This window comes from Sminthopsis crassicaudata, chromosome 1 (assembly GCF_048593235.1).
Source record: "Sminthopsis crassicaudata isolate SCR6 chromosome 1, ASM4859323v1, whole genome shotgun sequence".
Classification (NCBI taxonomy): Eukaryota; Metazoa; Chordata; class Mammalia; order Dasyuromorphia; family Dasyuridae; genus Sminthopsis; species Sminthopsis crassicaudata.
Window position 1 is genome coordinate 635,494,014 of NC_133617.1, and position 23,970 is coordinate 635,517,983.

Below are 23,970 nucleotides of genomic sequence, written 5' to 3' on the forward strand. Positions count from 1 at the left end.
CCTAACAAGTACAGAAAAACTTTCAATGTTGAGAATCACTGCCAACTGAAAACAAGAAACAAAAATTTCTCAAATGATTTTAGGAAACCCTTATAAATATAAAAGGCTTACACACAATGCTTCAGCAGTGAGATATTTTCCATTCTAGTTGTCTGGTTAATAATGATCTTAAGTTTTTCATTAGTCATGAAATGAAAATTCAAATAGTTTGTTATATTCAGAAGCCTTAAGACACTGCAGAAGAACTGTAATTTACTAAAACAGTCATTATCTAGATCATATCAAAGATGCTCCACTTAGAGAGCCAGTCCATTATCTAAATTTGATTTCAATCTTACTACAATATCCTCTCATACTGGTGAAAAGCAAATGTCTAGAAACATGCAAAGAACCTACCCTACTCAATGGTACTTCTGGTGAAAAGGAAAATAATGGCACAAATGAAGTAAAATGTGCTTTAATAGTAATAAAGGGGTATTATAACAACGCTCGTGTGCACACACGACACCACAGTAATGATTTCTTCTCAAAAGTTCCGTTTGAGTTGTACGAGGGCTGGGGAAAGAAGAAAGCAGCAGCCAGGATTCAGAGTAACATTTTCAAGAGGCTCCATACCAGCCTTTGACAGCACAATCCTCCAGTTATCTAACCACATCTCTTATCAATTTCACCCCCAAATGGCCTAACAGGGGTGGATCACTTTAACTCTCAAAATGAACAGCCTCGTCTATATCTGAACACAAGATCCAATTAAATAATATAGGATTAAACTTAAGCCAGTGCAAACTTGTTCCCTCTCAGGTTCAAGACTATTCCTCCCTTCCTCGTACTCCAGGAGCAAACAGGCACCTCTCAGAGACGCCCCCGGCCCGCCCAGTTTCAGGGACACGTGCGTCTCCCCAGTGTCAAAGAGTCTAGAGGCAGTACTCACCGGGAGAGGAGCGCCAGCTTCTGCTCCAGCATCATCTCCAGCTTTTGGCCCTGCTTGGACATCCAGTGGTCCACCCCGTGCAGCCGGTAACAGGTTTCCAGCATCAGCCTGAAATCTGCCACGAACTCGGTGATGCCCCCGTACTGGCCACTGGAGAACTTCTCCTCCATCTTCAGCAAACACATGCCCAGCCCCGGCTGCGAGAGGGGGCGGCTCCCGCTGCCAGCGCCTCGAACCCCACAGGCCCCGGCCTCCTCTTCCTCGCAGCCAGCAGAGGCAGCAGAGGCGGCGGCAGCGCCGGCGGGTTGCAGGAAGGGGCCGGTCAGGCCACGGTGCTTCTCCAGCAAGAACTCGCCCAGGATGCGGTAGCCCTGCTGAAGCTCGTAGGTCAGCTCTTGCTCCTGGCCGCCGCCCTCGACCACCACGATCGCCTCCTCGTCCTCCTCCAGAGGCGAGCTCCTTCCTTGGGCCGACGCCGAAGTCAAGGCCGTGGCCGTCTGCGCCTCTGCGGCCGCGGTCTCCGGCTGCTGCGGCTGCTCCTCCTCCTGCTGCTGCTGCCGCCGCTCCTCCTCCTCCCCAGACGGCTCCATCTCCCCGAGCGTCTCCAGCACGTTCATGTCCCCGGCGGGCCCGGGCTCTGCCACGGCTCGAGCCTGGGGGACGGCGGCGGGTGGGAGGGGGCGCGAGGCTGGCCTCCTCAGGGCCCCGCGGGGCGGCTGGGCCCCCTCCGCATCGGCGCTCGGCCCCCTCCGGGCTCTCTCAGACAGCTGCCCGGTGCGCGCGCGCGGTGAGGGGGGGTGGCGGCGGCGAGCTGGGGGTGTTGTGGTCCGGGGGAGAGAGGGAGGGGGGTCTCGAGATCCAGGCGGGGCGGGGTTACATGGCGCGCTGGTGCGGGGTAGGGGGGAGTGGAGGAGAGGCCCGAGTGCCCTCCTCTCCCCCCACCCCCGGCACGAGAGTCCCCTCCGCCTTAACCCTCTCCCTCCTCCTCCCTCTCCCCCGCTTCACTGCTCACCGCCGCCGCCGGGGCCTCGGGCGCCCCAGCGCAGGGACGAAGGGGACTGGGGAAGGGGCGGGGGAGGGGGGCTTCTCCTCCTCCCTTCCCCGGCGGCCCTGGCCGGGCTGGGCCGCGGTGGCCGCCGCTCTAGGCTCTTCAAGCTCCGGCTCCTCCTCCTCTTCCCCACACCCCCTCCCGCCCCTCTCTACCTGGGGGAAGGGGGCGGGGGGGACCCTGGGCAGGAGAAGGCGGCGCGCGACGGCGCGTGGACAGGACCCCGGCGACCAACTGTCAGTTAGAAGCCCCGCCGGGCGGGGGGAAGAGGAAGGAGGAGGGGGTTTAGCCCTCCCCGGCTGGGGCGAGCCAAGGAAACCGGCAGAGAAAGAAGCGTCGCCGCCATCCCAGCACGCATGCGTAGTAAAACAGGTTTCTTCTCCGCCCCCCACCACCTTTGCCCTCCTCCCACCACCGCCGCGGCTCCGGCTCTGCTACAGGACGGAGAGGCTAAGTAGACTGCGCGCGGAGTAATGACGTCATCAATTTGCGAAAGAGTCGAAGGCGGGGAGGGGATGAAAAGGCGCATGCGTGGGAGGCATTGCTAACCCTCCTGCTTCACCTGAGAAGATGGTGAGATTTGTGGGCCCAGTTCGGGTGTAAGGGAGGAAACCTCGGGTGGCGTAGAAGGATGGGACACCCGCTGGCCGGCCTTAAGGACGAAGGCTGCCGAAGATCCTTTATTGATGGAAGTTGGTTAAAAACATTCATATTCCTGTGTCAACGCTACTCAGCTTGTTGCGACTAAAGTAAAAATTCCTAGCCCGGGCGGGCCGGCCTTGGTGTGGCTATGCACTCCCACCAATCCCGTTCCTCGTACTATCCTCCTTTAGATTCTGCTCAGGGACACGTTCCACAAAACAGAACAAAAACCCTGTCCGCTAATTCCTCCCCCCAGAATTGTGTCTTGTCCCCACCCTCAGCAAACTCCGCTTTTACTTCCCCGGGTTACCTGTTGCATCTACCCACTTGTCGGAGCAGGGGGCGGGGATTTCCGATTCTTGCCTGGGGTCCCCCGAGAAGTGCTAGTCCCCCTTGGTAAGTCAGATTTACAGATGAGCCCAACTAGTTATTTAATTGAATTTATGGAACTTAGTAGGGCCAGGCCAAAGGAACATTCAATATCTGATATTCACCTATATTTGACATCACTTATCTCCAAAGATGAAATGACGAAATTATGAAATAATATTACTTAATTATTTATCGTGAAATCATTATTCTCCATTTTGGATGCCATGTAAGTGGATTGGACTTTCAGTAGGAAGTAGGTGGTGACAGTTTAATGTAATGAAAATGATGCTGATTCTGTAGTCAAGGGATGGGTTTGAATTTTGGCTCGACTCTTCCATCCGTGATGCACTTCTTTCTGGCTGCTCAGGTTTAGAGATGGAAGCCCTTCATTTTACAGATGAGGAACCTGAGGCTGAGGCGAAATGACTTTGCCTAGATTCTTTCAGCTAATAAGTGTATGTAAGGCAAGATTTGAACTCAGGGCTTCATGACTCCCAGGGTCTATCCCTTCTTTCCTTCAAATCTTGGCTTAAAGACTACCTTCCAAATGAGCCTCTTTTTGGATATTGCCTTCCTTCAAATGGTGTGCCTCTTTCTATTCCCACTATTTATATTTATATGTTGTTTCTTCTACAGAACATATGCTCCTTGAAGGTAGGACTATTTCATTTTCGTTCTTGTTCTGTCATTTCAGCCTTATGCAACTCTTTGTGATCCCATTTTCACGGCAAAAATACTGAAGCCATTTCCTTCTCTGGTTCATTTTACGTATGAAGTGAGGCAAACGGGGGTCGGTGACTTGCCCGACTAACTTTGAACTCATGAAAAGGAGTCTTCTTGATCCAAGCGAAGAGTTCTAGATACTGTTTTGAATGTTTAAGTACAACAATACAGAGCACAGCCCGTCCTGGTTTTCTGTGTTATTTTTGCTGTTTTCTTGTACAGACTGTGAGGAAAGTTTAAATTTTAAAGTGTTACTCAAATTCAGGTTAGTTTAACTGGAAGATACCTTAGAAATCAGCTAGTCCAATGCCCTCATTTTAGAAATATAGAATGATGAATGACAGAACCAGGACTCAGTTTTAGGTCTCCTGATTCCAAGTCCCTTGTTTTTTTGTTTTTTTTATTATTCTTCCTTGTTGACTTGAGAGCTAATTAGGGCAAATTACCAAATTAACTGTAAATGGGCTTTAATAAAAAACTATATAGATATTCAAGATTATTTAGATCATAGATTTAGGGATGAAAGGCACCTTAAAGACCAGATCTCCAATCCCTTCATGTTAAAAATGAGAAAAGTGAGAAATAACAATATTAGATGACTCACCCAGTGTTGCAGTGTAAATAGAGACAGGGTGTCTCTAGTGTGAAAAAACAGATGACTGGAGGTGAGAGAGGCTGACAACTTTGCAGCTCTGTCTCACTTAAATCCAATTCACTTGAAAGTCAATACACAACCCTTGTAAAGTCATTGGTTTTCTTCAAGCATGAAGGATCAGCAGCAAGATCACCAATGAAGGTTCTTCATGAAACAGGATTTCTAGAGCAAATGTGAGTTAAACCTTTGTCACACACATGTGTGCCTCACCACTCTCATGGTCTAAGTTGAAGCTTACTCCTCCCATAAATGCTATGTGTATTTATGGGAAAGAGTTAACCAAATTTTTAGGAGAACATTTTGTATTAACTATCTTTTACCATGCTATCTGGAATAATAATAGTAGCTAGCCTCAGAGACTCAACTTCCTTCTAGTCTTTCTTCTCCTCTATTCTTTCCTTATCTCTTCCTCTTCTCCTTCTTCCCTTTATCACATGAGGTCCCTCTTGCCTTTGGGACTCCATACCCTTCCTTACACGTGGGTACTCTGTTCATAGGAATTTAGTTTTTGGTTCCTTATATTTTGTAAGATAAGGGGCGTGAGGGTTAGATTTTTTTTTCAAATTATTTTTACTTTTTGTTTTCAAAAATCTGAGACAATTTACTTTTTTTGTTCTGTACAGTTTTCATTTATGATTTCTTGAATCATAAGTAGATTGAGCAGGCTTTTCAAAAGCCCATTGTGAATCAAAAGGAGATATTTGTCTAGTCTTTAAACCCAATTCACCATGAATTTCATTAAATGGCTAATAAGAGTCCTAAGCCTCTATTGCTCATTTTTTAGTTTGGATGGTTTAAAATGAGTATACAGAGCAATTGTTTTCTGGGTTAGTCTCTAACTCTGAGGGTCTTCCCCTCCCAGATTTGTGATAGTAAACCAGGCCATCTTTTGTTTCAGTTCTTAGCTTGCTCTTAGTCTTTCAATATGTATTGATTCAGACAGACTGAGACCTGGATAAGAGCTTAATTTAGAAAGATCAGAGTCATCTATTGAATCCTGGGCCATGGACAGTTTGCTTGACTCTTGTCTTAACTCTCACCTCTGATAATTCTGAAGGAGATAGTGAGACTGAAGACTTCAAAGGCATAGCTCTGCTTATTTAGATCCAGTTGAAGAGAAAATCAAGACAATACCCTTGTGATGTCATTAGCTGTCTTTGAGAATGATGGATGAATAACAACATGGAAAAACCACTGTCATGCATTTTGGCCTAGTGTTAGTTGAAAGGAAGCCTGGCCTCTGAGAAGATGTCTAGGCCCCTTTTCTTCATATTCTTTGAATCATTAAATCCCACCCCAGTGCCCAAGGAGAAAATTTCTTACACAAAATGCCTCTTGTCTAGGGTTTCTCTAAAAAAGGGTAGCAGAAAAATACTCAGTGTATGATGGGGTTGGATAAGGGACTAGTATTTTATTCCTAGAAATAAAAATGTAAAGAAAAATGAAACATAAATGATTTGCAATATGTATTAATAACTTAAAAATTATAAAACTGCTTTACAGATATCTCAACATTGCAACTTAAATAGGATCCTCTGAGAAATTGATACTTAAATATCAGCAATTTGAAGTTAGTTAGGCATTTAGGCAAATACCACTTTGAAAGCTGGTATTTTCCAAACAACTATAGGCACATGTCTACTGATAAAACAGGGAAACAAAACACAATATTAAACTCACTTAGGAATTTCTGGAAGCTGTGTCTTTTAAATTTTTTTTTAGCATTTCACAAAGGGAAAGGACCAAGGAACCATGCAGAGTTTGCCACATCAAATGAAAACCCTAAATTTTTTCAGTTTTAATTCACTATCTGGTTGGGAGCATGTCCGAAAGCTCCCAAGAGAGGGACCAGAATTAGGAAAGGAAACACCTCCATAGTAAGTCAATTTCACTTCTGCTATATCAGTTTGTCTCCAAATCCATTGGGCTTCCCATTAAACCATACTGGCTAATGCATCCTAGTAAAGCGCTCAAATTTTTGTCATTAAAGTTGCAACAGCTGTGATAAGCACAGTATAATTATTTTAAAAGATAGATATAAAGTGACTAAAAAGTGAAAACATCATTCTAGCTAATTTGATAGAAGTATCATGAAAGTATCATAGAAGTAAATGGGAAGGAGAGAATTGATGACTGAGAAATAAAGGTAACATTATTTTATTATGAGAGTCATGTTTTACTTTTATTCTTACATAAACTAAACTTCCAACCAGTTATAAATCATTTGCAAATCAAATTATGAATCAGGAAAATGAAACATTTTATACTTTTGAAGAAACTGAGTAATCTCAGATAAAAAAAAGATTAAAATTATTGTCCCAAGAAACTAATACAGACAATACATATAGGCATATATGTATTTATACACATAAGCACTAAAACTTTGCCCATTCAGGGGACTTAGCTCTAAAAACCATAAGGCCTCCAAAGTATTTGCAGTAATATGATTTTTGTGACTATATGATAGCCTTACCTATATACTACCCAGAAGACAAATCCTAAATAACTTCACAGCTTTAATTTGCCCTGTCCAATTGAAAATAAATAGGAGCGATTCTAGATAATGTTGCGTAGTAGGTAATTTGTTTTATGGGCCTTTGTTTCCTCACTTTTCTTTTTTTTTTTCTTATTAATAGTTTTTATTTGCCAGATATATGCATGGGTAATTTTATAACATTGACAATTGCCAAACCTTTTGTTTTAATTTTTCCCCTCCTCCCCCTCCCCGCCCAAGATGGCCCGTTGACCAATACATGTGAAATATGTTAGAGTATAAATAAATACAATATATGTATGCATGTCCAAACAGTTATTTTGCTGTACAAAAAGAGTCGGACTTTGAAACAGTGTACAATTAGCCTGTGAAGGAAATCCAAAATGCAGGCGGACAAAATTAGAGGGATTGGGAATTCTATGTAGTGGTTCATAGTCATCTCCTAGAGTTCTTTTGCTGGGTGTAACTGATTCAATTCATTACTGCTCTATTGAAACTGATTTGGTTCATCTCATTGTTGGAGAGGGCCACGTCCATCAGAATTGATCATCATATAGTATTGTTGTTGAAGTATATAATGACCTCCTGGTCCTGCTCATTTCACTCAGCATCAGTTCATGTAAGTGTCTCCAGGCCTTTCTGAAATCATTCTGCTGGTCCTTTCTTACAGAACAATAATATTCCATAATATTCATATGCCACAATTTATTCAGCCAATCTCCAATTGATGGGCATCCACGTAGTTTCCAGTTTCTGGCCACTACAAAGAGGGCTGTGTTTCCTCACTTTTCAGTCTTCTTTCTTCCTAATTTTCCTTCAAAGGTCCAGTGTGTACAATGTCTCTTTTCCTGCTATTGGATCAATAGCAGTTATTAGTAGTTATTTATACTACATATTTATATATGGCTACCAGTCTTAGAATGCTGTAATGCTAACATGAATGCTAGAATGTGTCTTCAAAAACCTGAAATTGAAGCCTCAAGAGTGATAGAAATGTGAGAGGGCCACAACAAAACCATAGAAGAATCATGCACAAGAAGCTGATACAGTATGTTTTGTTTTTGAGGCTGGGGTTAAGTGACTTGCCCAGGGTCACACAGCTAAGAAGTGTTAAATGTCTGAGACCAGATTTGAAGTGGAGTCCTCCTGAATTCAAGGCTGGTGCTCTATCCACTGCGCCACCTAGCTTCCCCTGATACAGTATGTTTTAAGAAAACATGAGAAAAAGAGATGGGAGAGGAACAAGAAAGAGTCCTCATCAGTGTCCACTGAAGATCAGAAGAATGACAGGATTAGAGAAAATGAAATTTTGAAGGGACCTCAGCAATCATAATCCAACAAAAGGAATCCATACTAAAACTGATTTTCCAATCTGTCTTCTCTTCCAAGGAAAGGAAACTCACTACTGTAGGCAGGTTATTCTACTTTTGAATAGCTTTAATTGTTAGCACTGTTACCCAAATATCAAGCCTAATTTGCTTCTGACTTCCACCTATTGCTTCTAATTTTGTGCTAAAAGGCAAACAGAACAAGCCTGAATCCTCTTTTACGACAACTGTTCAAATGTTTGAATATAATAGCTAATAATGACATTTTCTAATAGATCTTTAAGATTTTATAAAATTTCTTTACAAATTCTAAACATTGCAACAATCCCGGGAGTTAGGTGCTATTGTTATCCCCATTTTAAAGATGAGCAAACTGAGGCAGACTGAGGCTAAAATGGATCTTACTGTAAGTGCCTAAAGCTGAATTTGAACTCAGTTCCTCCTAATTCCAGGTCCAGTGCTTTATCCACTTTATTTCCTATCTGCCGTCACTGCCCATTCAGGGGATATGGAGAATATAGATAAGGGCACAGGTTGAGCAGGTATAGATAAATTTCATCCTGAGCCATACACACATTAATGAAATCACCAATCCATTGGTACAGTAAAGGACCCATTTATTTCCTTGAAATATTCACCCTTTAAAAGGAAGTTATGAGGGCAGCTAGGTGGTACAGTGAATGAAGCAACTGCTCCTGGTTTCAAATAAGACCTCAGTAATTTATTAATTGGGTGACCCCAGGAAAACTCGTTTCCTCTGTCTCCCCCCCCCAAAAAAAAAAGCAGTGTAGTATTATAGTAGTTGCACTGGTCATGGCATCAATCAAGAGACCTAGATATGAATTCCAATTTAATTATTTATAAAGCATTTGAACTTAGGCAATTTATTTAAGCTCTGGGAACCTTAGTTTTCTCCTTAATCAAATTAGAATAATAATTGCACTACCTAACTAAAAAGCCTATTGTAAGAAAAATTATTTTTAAAATCTTGAAATATGTGAAAGTCATCATCATTATTATGTAAAATTAAAGTTATTGTCACCTATAACAGGAATTTCAGGCATCAGAAAACAGGTCAAAAGGATCTCAGAGGTCTAAAGCTTTCTCTCATTTAATGAATTTTCTCAACTAAGGGCCAGAGGATAAATGCTTTGCCTGAGATTTGAATTTGAAAGTAGAATTGAGACTTGAACATAGGTCTTATGACTTTTAATCCTGGACTTTCACACATCAAGGAAGAAAATCTGCTGTTGCTATGCTAGAGTGTTAACTTCTCTCCACTCTTATATGCTGAATACAAAAACAGAAGGTTGCTAGGTTGCCTGGTGTCACCATTGGCAACATAGCTCTCTGGTGAGAGGATTTGGGATCTTGGTGGAGCAGAGAGCCTCGTCTCTGAAATAGGGTGGGGAATGTCAGAAGGAACAGTTGATCCTTTAATTGACAGAGTATTAGTCCACCTGTGCTTGCCCCTAAAGAGACCTGTATCTGAATCTCACTTAACTTTTTCGGGTGGAATTCTCAGGACCAGCAGTTGGCTTTGCCTCTACCCCAAAGCTTTCCTCTCCTGACTCCTTATTTTGCTCTCCCCACAATATAGATTTCCTACCAAAGGGGCTCCCACTATGTTAGTGATCCGTAGGCTTGTCTCACTGTACTCTCCCCTTTCTCTGCTCCCTATTCTTATGAATGGTGAGATTTTAGCTACAATTTAAAAACCAGGAAAGACAAAATAACAGAGTTGGAGATGGTGAGAGATGGAGTGCTCTCTAGGTGGTGAAGAGAGAATTCTAGGCATAGAGATCAGTCAGTGAAAATACTCAGAAATCTTGTTCTAGGAACATCAAGGTGGTCCATGTCATGGATCACAGAATATCTGGGATAGCAAAGAAAACTCTCCAAGTAGGAGGGAGTCAGGTTCTAAAGGGCTTGAGAATTTTGCATTTGTAGATGATAAGAAAGCACAGGCAGTTAATTGAATGATCCGGTGACATGGGCAGACCCTCATTTTAGAAAGCTTAATTGGACAACTGAATGGAGGACAAATTGGATAGAATAGGAAGAGACTTGAAGAAGTGAGACCAATCAGCAGGCTACTGCAATAGAGGAAGGGTGACAGATGAAGCCCTGGACTAGACTGGTGGCAGGGTTAGAAGAGTGATACAGTTTGGTAGGAGAAAAATTTCAAAGCTAGAATTGATAGGTCTTGGCAACAGAATAGTTATTGAAGGGGAGGTGATGAAGAAGGAGGAGTCAAGAATGACATCTAGGTTTTAAGTTTGGGTGACAGGGAGGATATTGGACAGAAATAGGGAAGTTAGGAGGAAAGAAGGGTTTGGGGAAAAGATAACATGTGCTTTCTATTTAATGTTTAAATTTTACTGTTAAGTTTGCACATGTTAAGTTTAAAATATCTACAGGACATCCAGGTCAAGATGTCATAATGGTCAGTGAGAGATGTGAATCTGCAGGTCAGAAGAGAGATTAGGGGTGGACAAGAACATCAGTGAATCATCTATAATGGCAATTGAATCCATGGAATCTAATGAGATCACCAAGTGAGAAAGTATAGAGGGAGGAGAGAATAAATTAGATGAAAATCCAGCAAAGAATGCAGACTGGGAGGAGAAAGAACTAAGACTGTGTCACATAAACTTAGAGAGAGAAGAATAATCCATAATATCAGAAACTGTGGTGTATGACCCCTCTTTTGGTCAAGGAAAATGAGGATTGAGAAAATGCTATTAAATTTGGCAATTAAGAGATTAATGGAGACAGCCTTCTCCAATTTAGTCACAAAAGGAAAGAGAAATGTGAAGTAAACAGATCAAATAAAAATTTTTTAAGGATGGGGGATTGGTATGGGCAGTAAGCAGTAGTACTACTGGGCAGTAGGGAAGTACCTGAAGATAGGGAGAAATTGGAGATTAGCAATAGTAGATATGACGGAAGGGGGAAATCTGGAGAAGACAAAGCAAAATGGGATCTCGATAATAGGTAACATTTATGTAGTGCTTATTATGTGCCAGACACTATGCTAAGAACTTTGTGATTATTTGATTCTAACTATAGCTCTGAGATAAAGGTGCTATTATTTCCATTTTCAGATGAGGAAATTTGAGGCAAACACAAGTGATTTGCTAAGGCTCCCACAGCTAAGAAGTGTATGAGGCTAGATTTGAACTCAAGTCTTCTTGATTCCAGGCCCAGCACACCACCCATAGAACCATCTAGCTGCCTCAGAATATGCTTTCCTAGCTGCTACAGTAGAATTAGTTATGATAATGAGAAGTGCTACAAGAGTGAGATAATGGTAGAAGGCATCTGAGTAATGTAATATTGAGAAAGAAGGAATAAGAACTTTTCAGTGTTTCCAATTTTTTCAGTGCAATGTAAAGCAAAGTTCTCAGCTGGGATGGCAGGGAGGAGAGTCATGAGAGGTTTGAGGAGGGATGAAAAGGTTTACAAAAAGTGCTGTGGTAAGTGAGATAGCATGCTGATTATGGAGTTTTATATACATATAAAAGTACAATTATGTTAAACTGTTTGAATGAATGGGTCCAAATAGCAATCAACCTGCAGAGAAGCTTTCAGTGGATGCTTCAGAGATCTCTCCTTAGACTTTTGCTGTTCACTATTTTTAAATCAATAACTTAGAGAAAGGCACAAATAGTATGTCAGATTTGCAAATGACATAATACTAGGAGGAATATCTAACATACTAGATGTTAGGATCAAAAAAAAAAAAAATCTTGACAGGATAGAATATTGGGTGAAACCAGAGAGGCAGCAAGGTGGGTGGAGGTGCAGTAGATAGAGCACTGTAAAATGGGGATAATAGCACTCCCTCCCTTTTAGGAATAAGATGATGATAGTTCTAATGAACTCACACCTGAAGTCTTTTGTTCAATTGTAGGTGTCCAGATCTAGGAAGAACAGACAACTCTTCTTTTCCTCATATCTAAGATTCAGTTATTGACAAGTCTTGGTAATTCTACATCTATAACTTAGTCTTCTTGTTTAAAATGAATAATTTGTTCTAGACTAGTGCTGTCAAGATTCCCATAGAATTTGGAATCACTAAATCATATATAAAGATCCCTATGGGATCCCTATCAACTCAGAAAACTATATATTAATATTTATGCTTTATTGTAATTTTATTAATTTAAAAATGTTTCCCAATTTCATTTTAATCTGATTCAGGTTACACTTGGAAATGTTGTGAGCTGCATGTGCCTCAGAGTAATATTTAATATTTCTGGTCTGCATAACTTCTCCATTGCCAAGTATTTATCCCAAGGAGATCAAAGACAGAAAGGCCCCTTATAACATCAAAATATTAATAGAAGCACTTTTTGTAATAGCAAAAACTGGAAACAAAGTAGAAATGCCCATAATTTGGATAATAAACAAATTGTATATGAATATAAACAAATATTAATGTATTACATTTATGTGTGTGTACATATATACATATATATATGTATATATATATATATTATGTGTGTATATAAATGTAAAAGTCTGTCGTCTCTCAATTATAATTCTTCTCTGGGAGGAGGTCTCTTTTCTGTATAATCTTTTCCTCTGTGAGCAGGTTTCTTGGGAAGCTTCTGGAGCCTCCAGCCAGAGGAAGGTAGAATCTCGAATACTCTTCCTGAATTCTGGCTCTGAATCTCCTCAAGCTTCCCTGAAGTTCTCTTGGGAAGTCTTCTCCAATCCAGACTGTTCTTCAGACTCAATGTTGCCTTGTTTTATCCTCCCAGAGAATGGGATTGTGGGTACTGCAGGGGCTTGTGGGAACTACTTACAACCAATGAAATTGCTTGTTTGAACTAAAGGTGTGAACTTTGAGCTAGAGAATTGTTAAGTACCAACTTAGCACTTAGTAAGAACCTAACATCTTCCCCTTTCTTTTGATTTAGAACATAGTAACAAAATACTGCTGTCTCAACTCAATCTCCCAGACTCTTCTTCCTGTAGAGAGCTGTCCCAACTCTGACTTAGAGTAGACTCACTTCTACGGGCCCAATGTTGTCTCTTTTATCCTCCCAGAGAAGGGGCGTGTGAGAAACTCAGGGGCTTATGGGAAAATTACTTCAACCAATGAACTTGCTCCTTTTAAAGATTGTGTAAACTCTTTTTCATATGTAAACTCCTCCTCAGAAGTTTAAAGGGGTAAACTCCCCTTAAAGGCGGGAGCCAAAAGGTGTGAACTAAAGAATTGTTAAATACCGACTTAACACTTAGTAAGAACCAGACATCTCATTATCTCATTAGCACTTAGTAAGTGCCTAACATATAAAGAATTCAGAGAAGCAGAAGAGACTTAAATGATTGCAGAGGGATGTAAACAGAACCAGAAAAACAATCTTCACAATCATTACAATAATGTAAATAGTAGGAAAAAACAAATTCTGAAAATGAATGATTTGTCATCTATAATGACAAGTTTGGCTACAAAGAAAAGATGTAAAAACATGTATTCCTCATTGCTTTGTGAAAGTAAAGGATTATGAGTATGTAATATTGCAAATACCATCAGACTTGGCTGAGTGTTAGTTTTCTTGAATTGTTTTCTTTTTTTCTTTTTTTGTGACAAGGGATGGAGGGTAGAAGAGTAGAACATATTTAAAAATTATAGTAATATAAAAACAAAAGATACAAGTGAGAATTTTTAAAAATAGGTACATACTGTAATGCCAAGATCAATAGAACATAAATCAACTGATGTAGATGGTTTATGAGAATATCCTTTGCTAGTGATTTATTCTGCTATTTTAAAAAATCTTAAATAAAATATTAGCAAAGAAATATATTTAAAATATGATATACTATTTTAGTTTTTGTTAAGCTTTTTATTTTTAAAACATATGCAAGGATAATTTTTCACCATTGACTCTTATAAAACCTTGTAACCTTGATACACTATTTTATAACAAATTGGATATATACTAGGAATGTAGACTTAGTGCAGTATTAGGAAAATTATGGATCCAATTGAATGTACTAATTATAACACAAGAAAATTCATTTGATTATATCAACAGATATAGAAAAGCCTATAGACAAAACAACTATTTCTATTAAAGTGCTAGAAAATAGAGAACTAAACGGACCTTTCTTTAACATAGTAAATATATTTAAAACAAGAGCTGGTGTTGTATATAATGAGAATAAATAAAAACCTTACATCAATATTAGGGGTAAAGCAAGCTTTTTCATTGTCACCACTGCTTTTTATTATAGTGCTCAAGTTATGAACTATAGCAATAAGAAAAGGAAATTGAGGAAATTACCATAAGCAAAGAAGAAACAAAATTATTTCTTTTTTTGTAGATGATGTAACGGTATATTTAGAGTGCCTTGGTCAACTGAAATTAATTGAAGCAATAACTTTTGGAGAGTTACAGGATTAAAAATATATCCACATAAATTATCAGCATTTATGTGTATAACCAACCACATTGAGCAGAAATATAGAAATTCTATTTTAAATAACTATAGAATATATAAAACACTTAAGATTCTATCTACCAATATATACAGAAACATAAATACAATTACAGAACAATTTATAGAAATACAGACCTAAATAAGTGGAGGAATATTAATTATTCATGTATAGACTAAGACAATGTAATAGCAACTATATCTACATTAATGTTTGTTTAGTACCATACCAAATTATCCAATGATTATTTTATAGAGCTAAAAAAAATGAAATCCATTCAGAAGAATAAAATGTAAAAAATCTCAAGGGAAATTTAAAAAAAAGGAAAAGGGGCTCAATCACAGCAGGCATCAGATTACAATACTAAGCAATAAACATGGAAATAATTTGGTACTGTTTAAAAATTAGAAGGATCTATTAAGGAGCAGACTAGAAAGAGCACAGCAAATAAAATATCCAGTATTCAGTAACCTAAAGACCCTTAACTCCTGGGGGGAGGACTCACTATCTAATAAAATCTACTGGAAAAATGGGTAACATTCTTATAGAAATTACACCTCATACCATATTTCAATAAGCTTTAATTGGATACATGATCTAGATATATAAGGTCACATCATAAACAAATTGGTGGTGCAAGAAAGAAATTACCTTTCTGATGTGGGCATAAGGAAAGAGTTCATATCCAGAAGAGGTATAGAGAGGATACAGAAGCTAAAGTGTACAATTTTTATTACATAAAAGTGAAAAAAAATTTATATAAACAAAACCAACTCAGGTAAGATTAAAAGGTAAACTGGGTGAAATCTTTGTATCAAAGTTCTCTAAGAAAAATCTTATTTTCAAATGATAAGAGTTTGTAAAGTACAGGTTAGCTCCCTGGAGGGCTTCAAGGTCAGCCAGAGTCAGGACAAATTAAAGTCCTTAGTCTTTAGGGAGAGAAGTGAAGGAGGCAGGAAAGCTGCTATGTGGCTTGCCAAAGATGTACCCTGGATTCTGGAGTCTGGAGTCCAGCCTCTCTCCTCCTCGTCCTGCTGCCAAGTGACTGACTTCTCTCCTTCCACCCTCCAATCCTTGCCTACGATTATCTCACCACCAAACATTCAGAAATGACCAACAGGATGATTTCAGAAAGGCCTGGAGAGACTTATGTGAACTGATGCTGAGTGAAATGAGCAGGACCAGGAGATCATTATATACTTCAATAACAATACTATATGATAATCAATTCTGATGGATGTGGCCCTCTTCAACAATGAGATGAACCAAATCAGTTCCAATAGAGCAATAATGAACTGAACCAGCTACACTAAGCAAAAGAACTCTGGGGAGGTGACCATGAAACACTACATAGAATTCCTAATACCCCTATTTTTGTCCGCCTGCATTTTGGATTTCCTTCACAGGCTAATTGTACACTATTTCAAAGTCCGATTCTTTTTGTACAGCAAAACAACTTTTTGGACATGTATACATATATTGTATTTAATTTATACTTTAACATATTTAACATGTATTGGTCAGCCTATTGGTCATCTGGGAGAGGGGGTGGGGGGAAAGAGGGGAAAAATTGGAACAAAAGGTTTGGCAATTGTCAATATCGTAAAATTATTCATGCATATATCTGGTAAATAAAAAGCTATGATTAAAAAAAACATATGCAAGGATGATTTTTCAATATTGACCCATGAAAAATCTTGTGTTCCAAATTTTCCCCTCCTTTCCTCTACACCCTCCCCTAAATGGCAAGTAATCCAATATTTGTTAAACATATGTTAAATCCAATATAGATATACATATTTACATAAGATAATTACATAATTATCTTGAAAGAAAATTCAGATCAAGAAAAATCAGATAAAAGAAAAAAAATGATAAAAAATAAAATTCAAGCAAAGCACAACAAACAGAGTGACAATACCATATTGTGATCCATACTCAGTTCCCACAGTCCTCCCCCTGGGTGTAGATGGCTCTCTTCATCACAAGATTATTGAATCTGGTCTGAATAACCTCATTGTTGACGTGAGCCATGCCCATCAGAATTGATCATCTATAGTCTTGTTGCCGTGATAATGATCTCCTGCTTCTACTCATTTCACTCAGCATCAGTTCCTATAAGTCTCTCCAGTCTCTCTGAAATCATTCTGCTGATTGTTTCTTATAGAACAATAATAATCCATAACATACATACATCATAACTTATTCAGCCATTCTCCAATTGATGAGCATCCATTCAGTTTCCAGTTTCTTGCCACTACTAAAAGGGCTATCACAAACATTTATAGCCATATTTTTAAAAAGTTTAAGATCACTAATAATCACAGAAAACCAAGTTAAAACAACCTAAAGTTGAAGAAAAAGAAAAAATATTGGGAGGCCTTTGGAAAAATAGACACATTAATTCATCTTTGTTTAAACTGTGAATTAGTCTAGCCAGGGAAAACAATTTGGAACTATTTCCCCCAAAGTAACTAAATGATATATACTCTTTCCCCCAATGATAATGATACCTTTTTATCTCTATATCTCAAAGATTTTTTTTTAAAGAAGGAAATGAAACATCAATAGAAAAGGTTAATGGAAGCTTTTATGATAGCAAAAAAACTTGAAACTAAAAGGGTGTCCATCATTTGGGGAATGACTAAATAAATTATGCCATATATTAGAATATAATAGGATACTGTTGTAAGAAATGATAAAGATGGTTTCAAAGAAACCTGGGAATAAACTTATGCAGAGTGAAGTGAAAAGACCCAAGGAAAAAATTTGTTATAACAACTATATAATACAAATAAATAATCTTGAAGGACTTAATATCTGATGTAATTATCAGCTATATTTTCAGAAGATCAGTGATGAAGAATGCTATTTATGTGCTGACAGGTGCTGAAATATGTAGACTGAAGCAATCATTTTAAAATATGACCACTATGAGAATTTATTTTATCTGGCTATTATTTCTATTTGCTAAAAGAGTTTTGTTTTCCTTTTTTTCCCCTCATGGGGGGAGGAAAAGTGAGGAGAGTAAATAAATAATTGTTAATTGAAACAATTTTTTTTAAACTTAGCTAAATGTACATGCCATTTCCTATAATAGAATGTCAGTTCTTTGAGGACAAGATATGGTCCATTTTTGCCTTTGGTTTTTTATTGCCTAGCACAATGCCTGGAATGCAGTAAATACTTAATAAATACTCATTGGTTTCCTTCCTCCCTTCTCTTTTCTTTCTATCAAGACATTGTTTTGGCATAAAACTTACTTCCCAGCAAACATCCAAACAAATTCCCTACAAAGACTGTTAGCTAAAACCATCTAAGAAAACCTATTGATAGTATGACAGATACTGATAGTATATCACACTCTGATTTTGTAACTTATGTAGTCTTAAAAGAAAGGAAGTGCATGCCAGCCCTCTTATATTTAAGATGAGACTGGTTTTCCTCTCCTTTTACTATTGCCTTGAGAGGAAGTTTACTATCATAGAAAATCTGGACTCAGGTTCTCAGATTGGCAACATGACTGATGGTAAATCACTTAATTTATAGATTAGTGGCACTGTGAGTAGTGCTGGACCTGGGATCAGGAATATCTGAATTCAAATCCAGCCCAAAACACTAGCTATGCCTCTTAAATTCAATTTATCCTTCTTTTTTCAACTACAAAATGAAGATAACTCCTACCTTACAAGTTCACAGAGTTGTTGTGAAGATTAAATGAAATATTTGTAAAATAAAACAAAACAAAATCACTCAGGACAATGCCTGGCCCATAATAGATATCATATAAGTGCTTATTTCCTACCTTTAACTTCCATTCTCCTGGATTCTAAGTCATAGAAATATTGCCTGTTTGACATCAGTTCATAAATTCAATCAAATAGAAAAAAAATTGTCTTATTTATATTGCTGTAGTCATAGGATATATTGTTTTGTCTCTTCCTTTTCTAGATTTTTTTCACTGTTTGCAAAAGGACCTTTCTGATCTTAGTTCATATAACTCTATTTTTGTGGATTCTTCATAATCCATGACAGAGTAGCTGTTGTGGAATCCCACATAGTGAATCAGGCCCTCTGTGGATCCCCACCTATCTCATTGAAAATAGCCCTACTTTGAGTAAAGTAGAAAGCTTTCACCAGCCCTGAAATCAGAAGGACCTGAGTTCAAATGTGATCTAGTTGTGTGACCCTGGGCAAGTCACTTAACCCCAGTTCCCTCAACCAAAAAAAAAAAATAAAAAAAAAATTGAAAGGTTTCTTTAGGAGCTTAAGGATAACAAGCTGATTTTAGAAAGACCTGGAAAGATTTACTGATGCTGAGTGAAACAAGCAGAACTAGGAATACATTGTACACAGTAACAGTAAGAATGTGCGATGAGCAACTATGAAAGGCTTGGGTCTTCTCAGTAGTTCAGTGATCCCAAGCAATTCCAATAGACTTTGGCCACAAAATGCCATCGACATCCAGAAAAAGAAATAAGGAGACTGGATGTACTCAGCACATGCTAGGTTCACTTTTTTTTTTAATCTCACTTTTCCCCCTATTGCTCTAATTTTTCTCTTAACACAATTCCTAAAGCAATATGTATTAATTTTTAATTTTTTTTTAAAGAGCTTAAGAACACAACATTCTCCTGAGATATCATCAGATGACTAACCAGTGCATTCTTTGGCTTCAAAAGGAACAAAGAACCTTATAGATTATATCAACTCTTTTGTTGAGACTTGGCATAGTATATACTTACCATGATAGATTAATTCTAGAGGGCTGAAAGAGCCCATTTGTGATGAATTTGTTCAAGTGGATATAGCTACTAATTTGTCCACATTTGTCTGAAACTCAGTGTGCATCAGATTCTATATTGTGACCAAAGTTGTGGTACATCCTACTACAATCAGCTCCTTGTGCAGAATCATTTGATGTGTGCAATTAGGGCAAGAGATAAATCGGTGTGTGCCTACTTCCACCATATGGACATTTGGACCAGAGATCCACACACTGACTGGCCAGTATGTATGAGGTGGCAAGACCTATTCATCTTCAGACTGATAACTCCTCATATGTCCCATACTTCACCTATTTCTGAGGCTCTAAATTGAACTCTCAGGGTCTCAGGTATTGTGGAACTTAGCTGTGGTGGACTTGGAGAGTCTTTGTAAGGGATTTCTGGATTGTTTTAGCTGAGCTTGTTTAACAAGCATTCCAGTAATTCCAAGTTGCCTCATTTGAAACACGATATTATTTTGGATTGAACACATATTTCTATGAGTTTTCCTGCTGTAATATAGTAGAACCATTTAAGTTGTCAGCTGAGAGATCATTAAGTAATGGCCAGAGGAAAAAGAGATTCCAACTAAATTCCTATTCAAGGTTATTGAGGTAGCTATGTGTTGTCCTGGTAACCAAAAATAAAAAAAAAAAAAAAAATCTGTTTTTACCATAGCATGGATTCAAAACAAATCAGAGAACCAACAAAGTTTTACCAAAATGAATGGCAATTATTCATTCCAGATGATTCATGAGAGTACAAAAGATACTATCTAAAAAGAAATGCCAATAATAATGGAACCTCAGGCTTTTACTGCCCTGGAGGAAATAAATAAGGAATGACCACTTCTTCCTAAAGTTTTGATAGAGAAGGGGAATCCAAACATAGTCCAACATGTATTTTATATGGTAGGGAAAGGGAAGGAATTCAAAAAGTTCAGAGGAAAGTCCCTTGGGTTAAAATATTACAGGAGAAGTCAGTTCAAAAGTGATGGGAAAGAGTTATGATTTATATTCTGAAGATACAGAGGAAAACAATTATAATAAGAAATAAGAATGGGATTTGCCTAAAGATTCTGATGTTAATGTTTTGGGTTATTGTTTTTTTTTTTAGTGGTACTTGGGCAAATCACATAAACCCTATTTCCTCATACAACCATCAAAAAAAAACCCCAAAAAAACCAAATAGCATTCTTATTGTGAGAAAAAGGAAGATCAAAAAAAAGGATAGACCCTCCTATTAGGGTAGAAGAGTTGACAATTAACAGCAGAGAAAAGACAGATCTGTTTGATTATTTTGCTTCTGTTTTCTTCACCAAGGAGAATGATCTTTGCACTAGAAATGACAAATAAACGTTATTAACAGAATTCATATCCAAGATAACTAAGGAGAATATAAGAACCTACTTGCTCTTTGTGAATTCAAGTCACCTATCCCAGATGAACTATATCTTAGATGCTGAAAGAGCTGGCAGATACAATTGCTAAAGCATTGACAGTAATATATGAAAGCTTATGGAGAACTAGAGTGATATCACAAAAGTGGAAAAATTGTTCCAATTTTCCAAAAAATGGGAGAGAACAGAGCCTATAAACTGTAGGCCAGTGATCTTGACATCAAATCCTAGGAAAATTCTGCAATGAATGTTTTAAGATAGTCTATGGGCGTCTAGAAAGAAAAGTGATTACAAAGAGCTGTTATCACTTCATCAGAAACAAGTCATGTCAGACTAACCTCATTTGTTTTTTAACAGGCTTACCAAACTAATGGATGAGAAAAATAATATAAATATAGCTTCTCTTAATTATGGCAGAGCTTTTGATAAAACTTTTTATACTATTATTATGTAGATATTGAGAAGTGTGAACTAGATGATAATAAAATTAGATTCAAAATTGGATGGCCAGGAACAAGAAGTAATTGTAAATGGTGCAGTGTCATTTTAGCCCAAGCTAGCTCCCTGGAGGTCTCAGGATCAGCCAGAATCAGGATAAATTAAAGTCCAGTCCTTGGTCTCTAGGGGGAGAAGTGAAGGAGGCAGGCAAGCTGCCACGAGGCTCTTGGATTCTCGAGTCCAGAGCCATGAACCTCTCTCCTTCTTGTCCTGCTGCAAAGTGAAGTCTGGCCTCTGTCACCCCACCCTCTAATCCTTGCCTTCAATTATCTTAACGCCAAACATCGAGCTTGCATTGAACAGTGAGAAGGGCCATTTATCCAAAACATGTGCTAATAAAGTCATTGTCTCACATGGAATAGGTAATTTGCCTTAAGTGCTCCCTTGTCTGATTCAAGTACACCTTTTCATAGTTTCAGCCCTTTACAGTGTCAGCCTTCTAGGAAATCTGTAGTGCAGTGCTGCAGGAATCTACACTTGGGCTTCCCCTGCTTAACATTTTTATCTATGATTTTGATATTGGTATAGAGGGGAGTCTCATAAAATTTTCAGATGACACAAACATTGAAGAATAGAAAAATAAGATATTAAATAATAGAGTCAGTATCCCAAAAGAGTTTGACAGGTGAGAACATTTACCTAACTCTATTAAGACAAAATTCAATAAAGACAAATGTAAAAACCTAGGAACAATATGGTGTTTGAATCCTGACTCAGACCCTTATGAGCTGTATGACCCTAGTCGTGTCTCTTAATGTCTCTGGGCTTCAGTTTTTTTCTTATCTATGGAATGAGAGAATTGAATTCAGTAACCTCTGGTTCTAGATTTGTGATTCTGTAATGCCATAAAAATCTTACACAAAAACTCAGCTCACAAGTACGAGATTGGGGAGGGATAGTTAGAGTTCTGGAAAATATCTGAGGGTTTTAGTAGATTTGAAGTTCAATTTGAATCAGCGTGATAAGACACCTCAAAAAACTAATGAATTTAGGCTAAATAAGATTGGCATAACTTTTGTATTAAAGAGGCGAGAGTCTTACTGTCCCCTGCCTATCAGATCTCTGGAGTAAAATGCTTAGTTTGGGGCACCATAATTGGAAAAGGGCATTGAGAAACTAGAGAGTCTTCAGTAGATAAGGATGATAAAGAGCCTTGAGTCTGTCACATGGAAATCAAAGGTTCTGAGGACATTTAACCTCAACTAGAGAAGACACAGAGATAACACAATAATCTGTTTCATTTTAGCACAAAAGGATAGAACTAGGTGCAAGTTTCAAGAGACCAATTTTGATAAGATGTCAAGAAAAACTTCCTAACAATTAGAGCTGTCTAAACTGGGGCCAGCTAGGTGGTCCAGCGTGCTGGAGTCAGAGAGATTCAAGTCCAAATCAGCCTCACACACTTACTCTGTGACCCTGAGTGAAGCCGTAACTACATTTGTCTCCATTTCCTCTTCTATAAATTGAGCTGGGGAAACCATTTCATTATATTTGCCAAGAAAACCCCAAATGGAGTCACAAAGCAAAAGATGAATTCCTTTTGTGTTTGGATTGAACCAGATAGTCACTGAGATTCCTTCTGAATCTCAAAATTTGGGACTTTGATTCAAATGGGGGAACAGTTATTCAGTTTAAACATTGACCCATTCTTCTCTCTTCCTAATAGTATTGGTGGTCAAGGTATCCATAATTCAATCACAAAGGACTCAGGGAAGGCCCAGGCTTGCCAGACACATTAACTAGAACAATCAGTATGCCTCATCAAGCCATAGCACCCAGATAGATTTCTCCAAGCCAGAGTTTGCTTGCCAGAACATTCAACTGAAATGAGTTTATAGTGACAGAGACATTTCTTCCACACAAATTATGTAATCAATCTAATTCTGGGAGTCCCAGTCTCAACTGGTTGGGTCTATTTGTGGGATTTCTTGAAAATTAAGTGAAATAAAGAGTTCTCAGCTGGAGTTTTGGTGTTAGTCTCTAAAAAGGAAAATGAAAACCTTTAGAGCCTTAGCATGCCATTTTGCCTCCAAGATTATGTATTTAATAATAGTAACTGGCATTTAGTTGGTCTTTATACATATTGTCTCATCTAGGGACTCAACAACTTGTGAGAAAGATATTACAGGTAATTATTATGCTACTTTTATATATATGAGAAAACTAAGGTTCTTATAAGTGATTTGCCCATGATTATATAACCTGTTTAAAGCATTGTGGGATAGTGACTAAAGAAGGTTGGCCTGGAGTCTGAAAAAACTTTAGTTTGAATCTCAAAAAATTTTGCCCACATATAGCTATGTGCAAGCTATTTAGCCTCTTAAGTGCCTCCAGGCAATTCTATAAGACAACAAATTATAGATGAATTATCTACTTGTATTGATGGAGGGAGATTTTACCCTGAGAATTTCTACAACTGATGGAGAGCCAGTGACAAGCTATCATATAAGGGAGCTGCCAAAGGTGGAGTTAAGAAGAAGGCACAGTAAAACATATATGTATGTAGACATAAAATACATATATATATATATATATATATATATATATATATATATATATACACACACACACACACACACACACACACACACACACATTTGTGTGTACTTAAGTGAATGTGTGTTTTTACATGTATTTTTGTGTATAAGTATACACAC

General features: G+C 38.4%; 2 protein-coding genes across 4 annotated transcripts in view; one reads left to right on the forward strand and one right to left on the reverse strand.

The window, feature by feature from the left end:
- The window catches only part of BRD10 (bromodomain containing 10), a 75,913-nt gene extending 73,539 nt beyond the window's left edge, over positions 1-2,374 (reverse strand). For 2 of the 3 annotated variants that reach the window (XM_074282873.1, XM_074282872.1), the window contains exon 1: positions 932-2,374. In XM_074282873.1, the coding sequence (XP_074138974.1) occupies positions 932-1,548 (617 nt within the window). In that variant the 5' untranslated portion in view covers positions 1,549-2,374. The remainder of the gene's footprint in view (positions 1-931) is intronic. The other variant, XM_074282871.1, reaches the window with a different exon arrangement.
- A 79-nt stretch (positions 2,375-2,453) lies between these two features.
- Positions 2,454-23,970, forward strand: part of IL33 (interleukin 33) — a 160,199-nt gene continuing 138,682 nt past the window's right edge. Inside the window, exon 1 of the mRNA XM_074282878.1 lies at positions 2,454-2,552. The gene's annotated coding sequence lies outside the window, so the exon portion shown is untranslated. The remainder of the gene's footprint in view (positions 2,553-23,970) is intronic.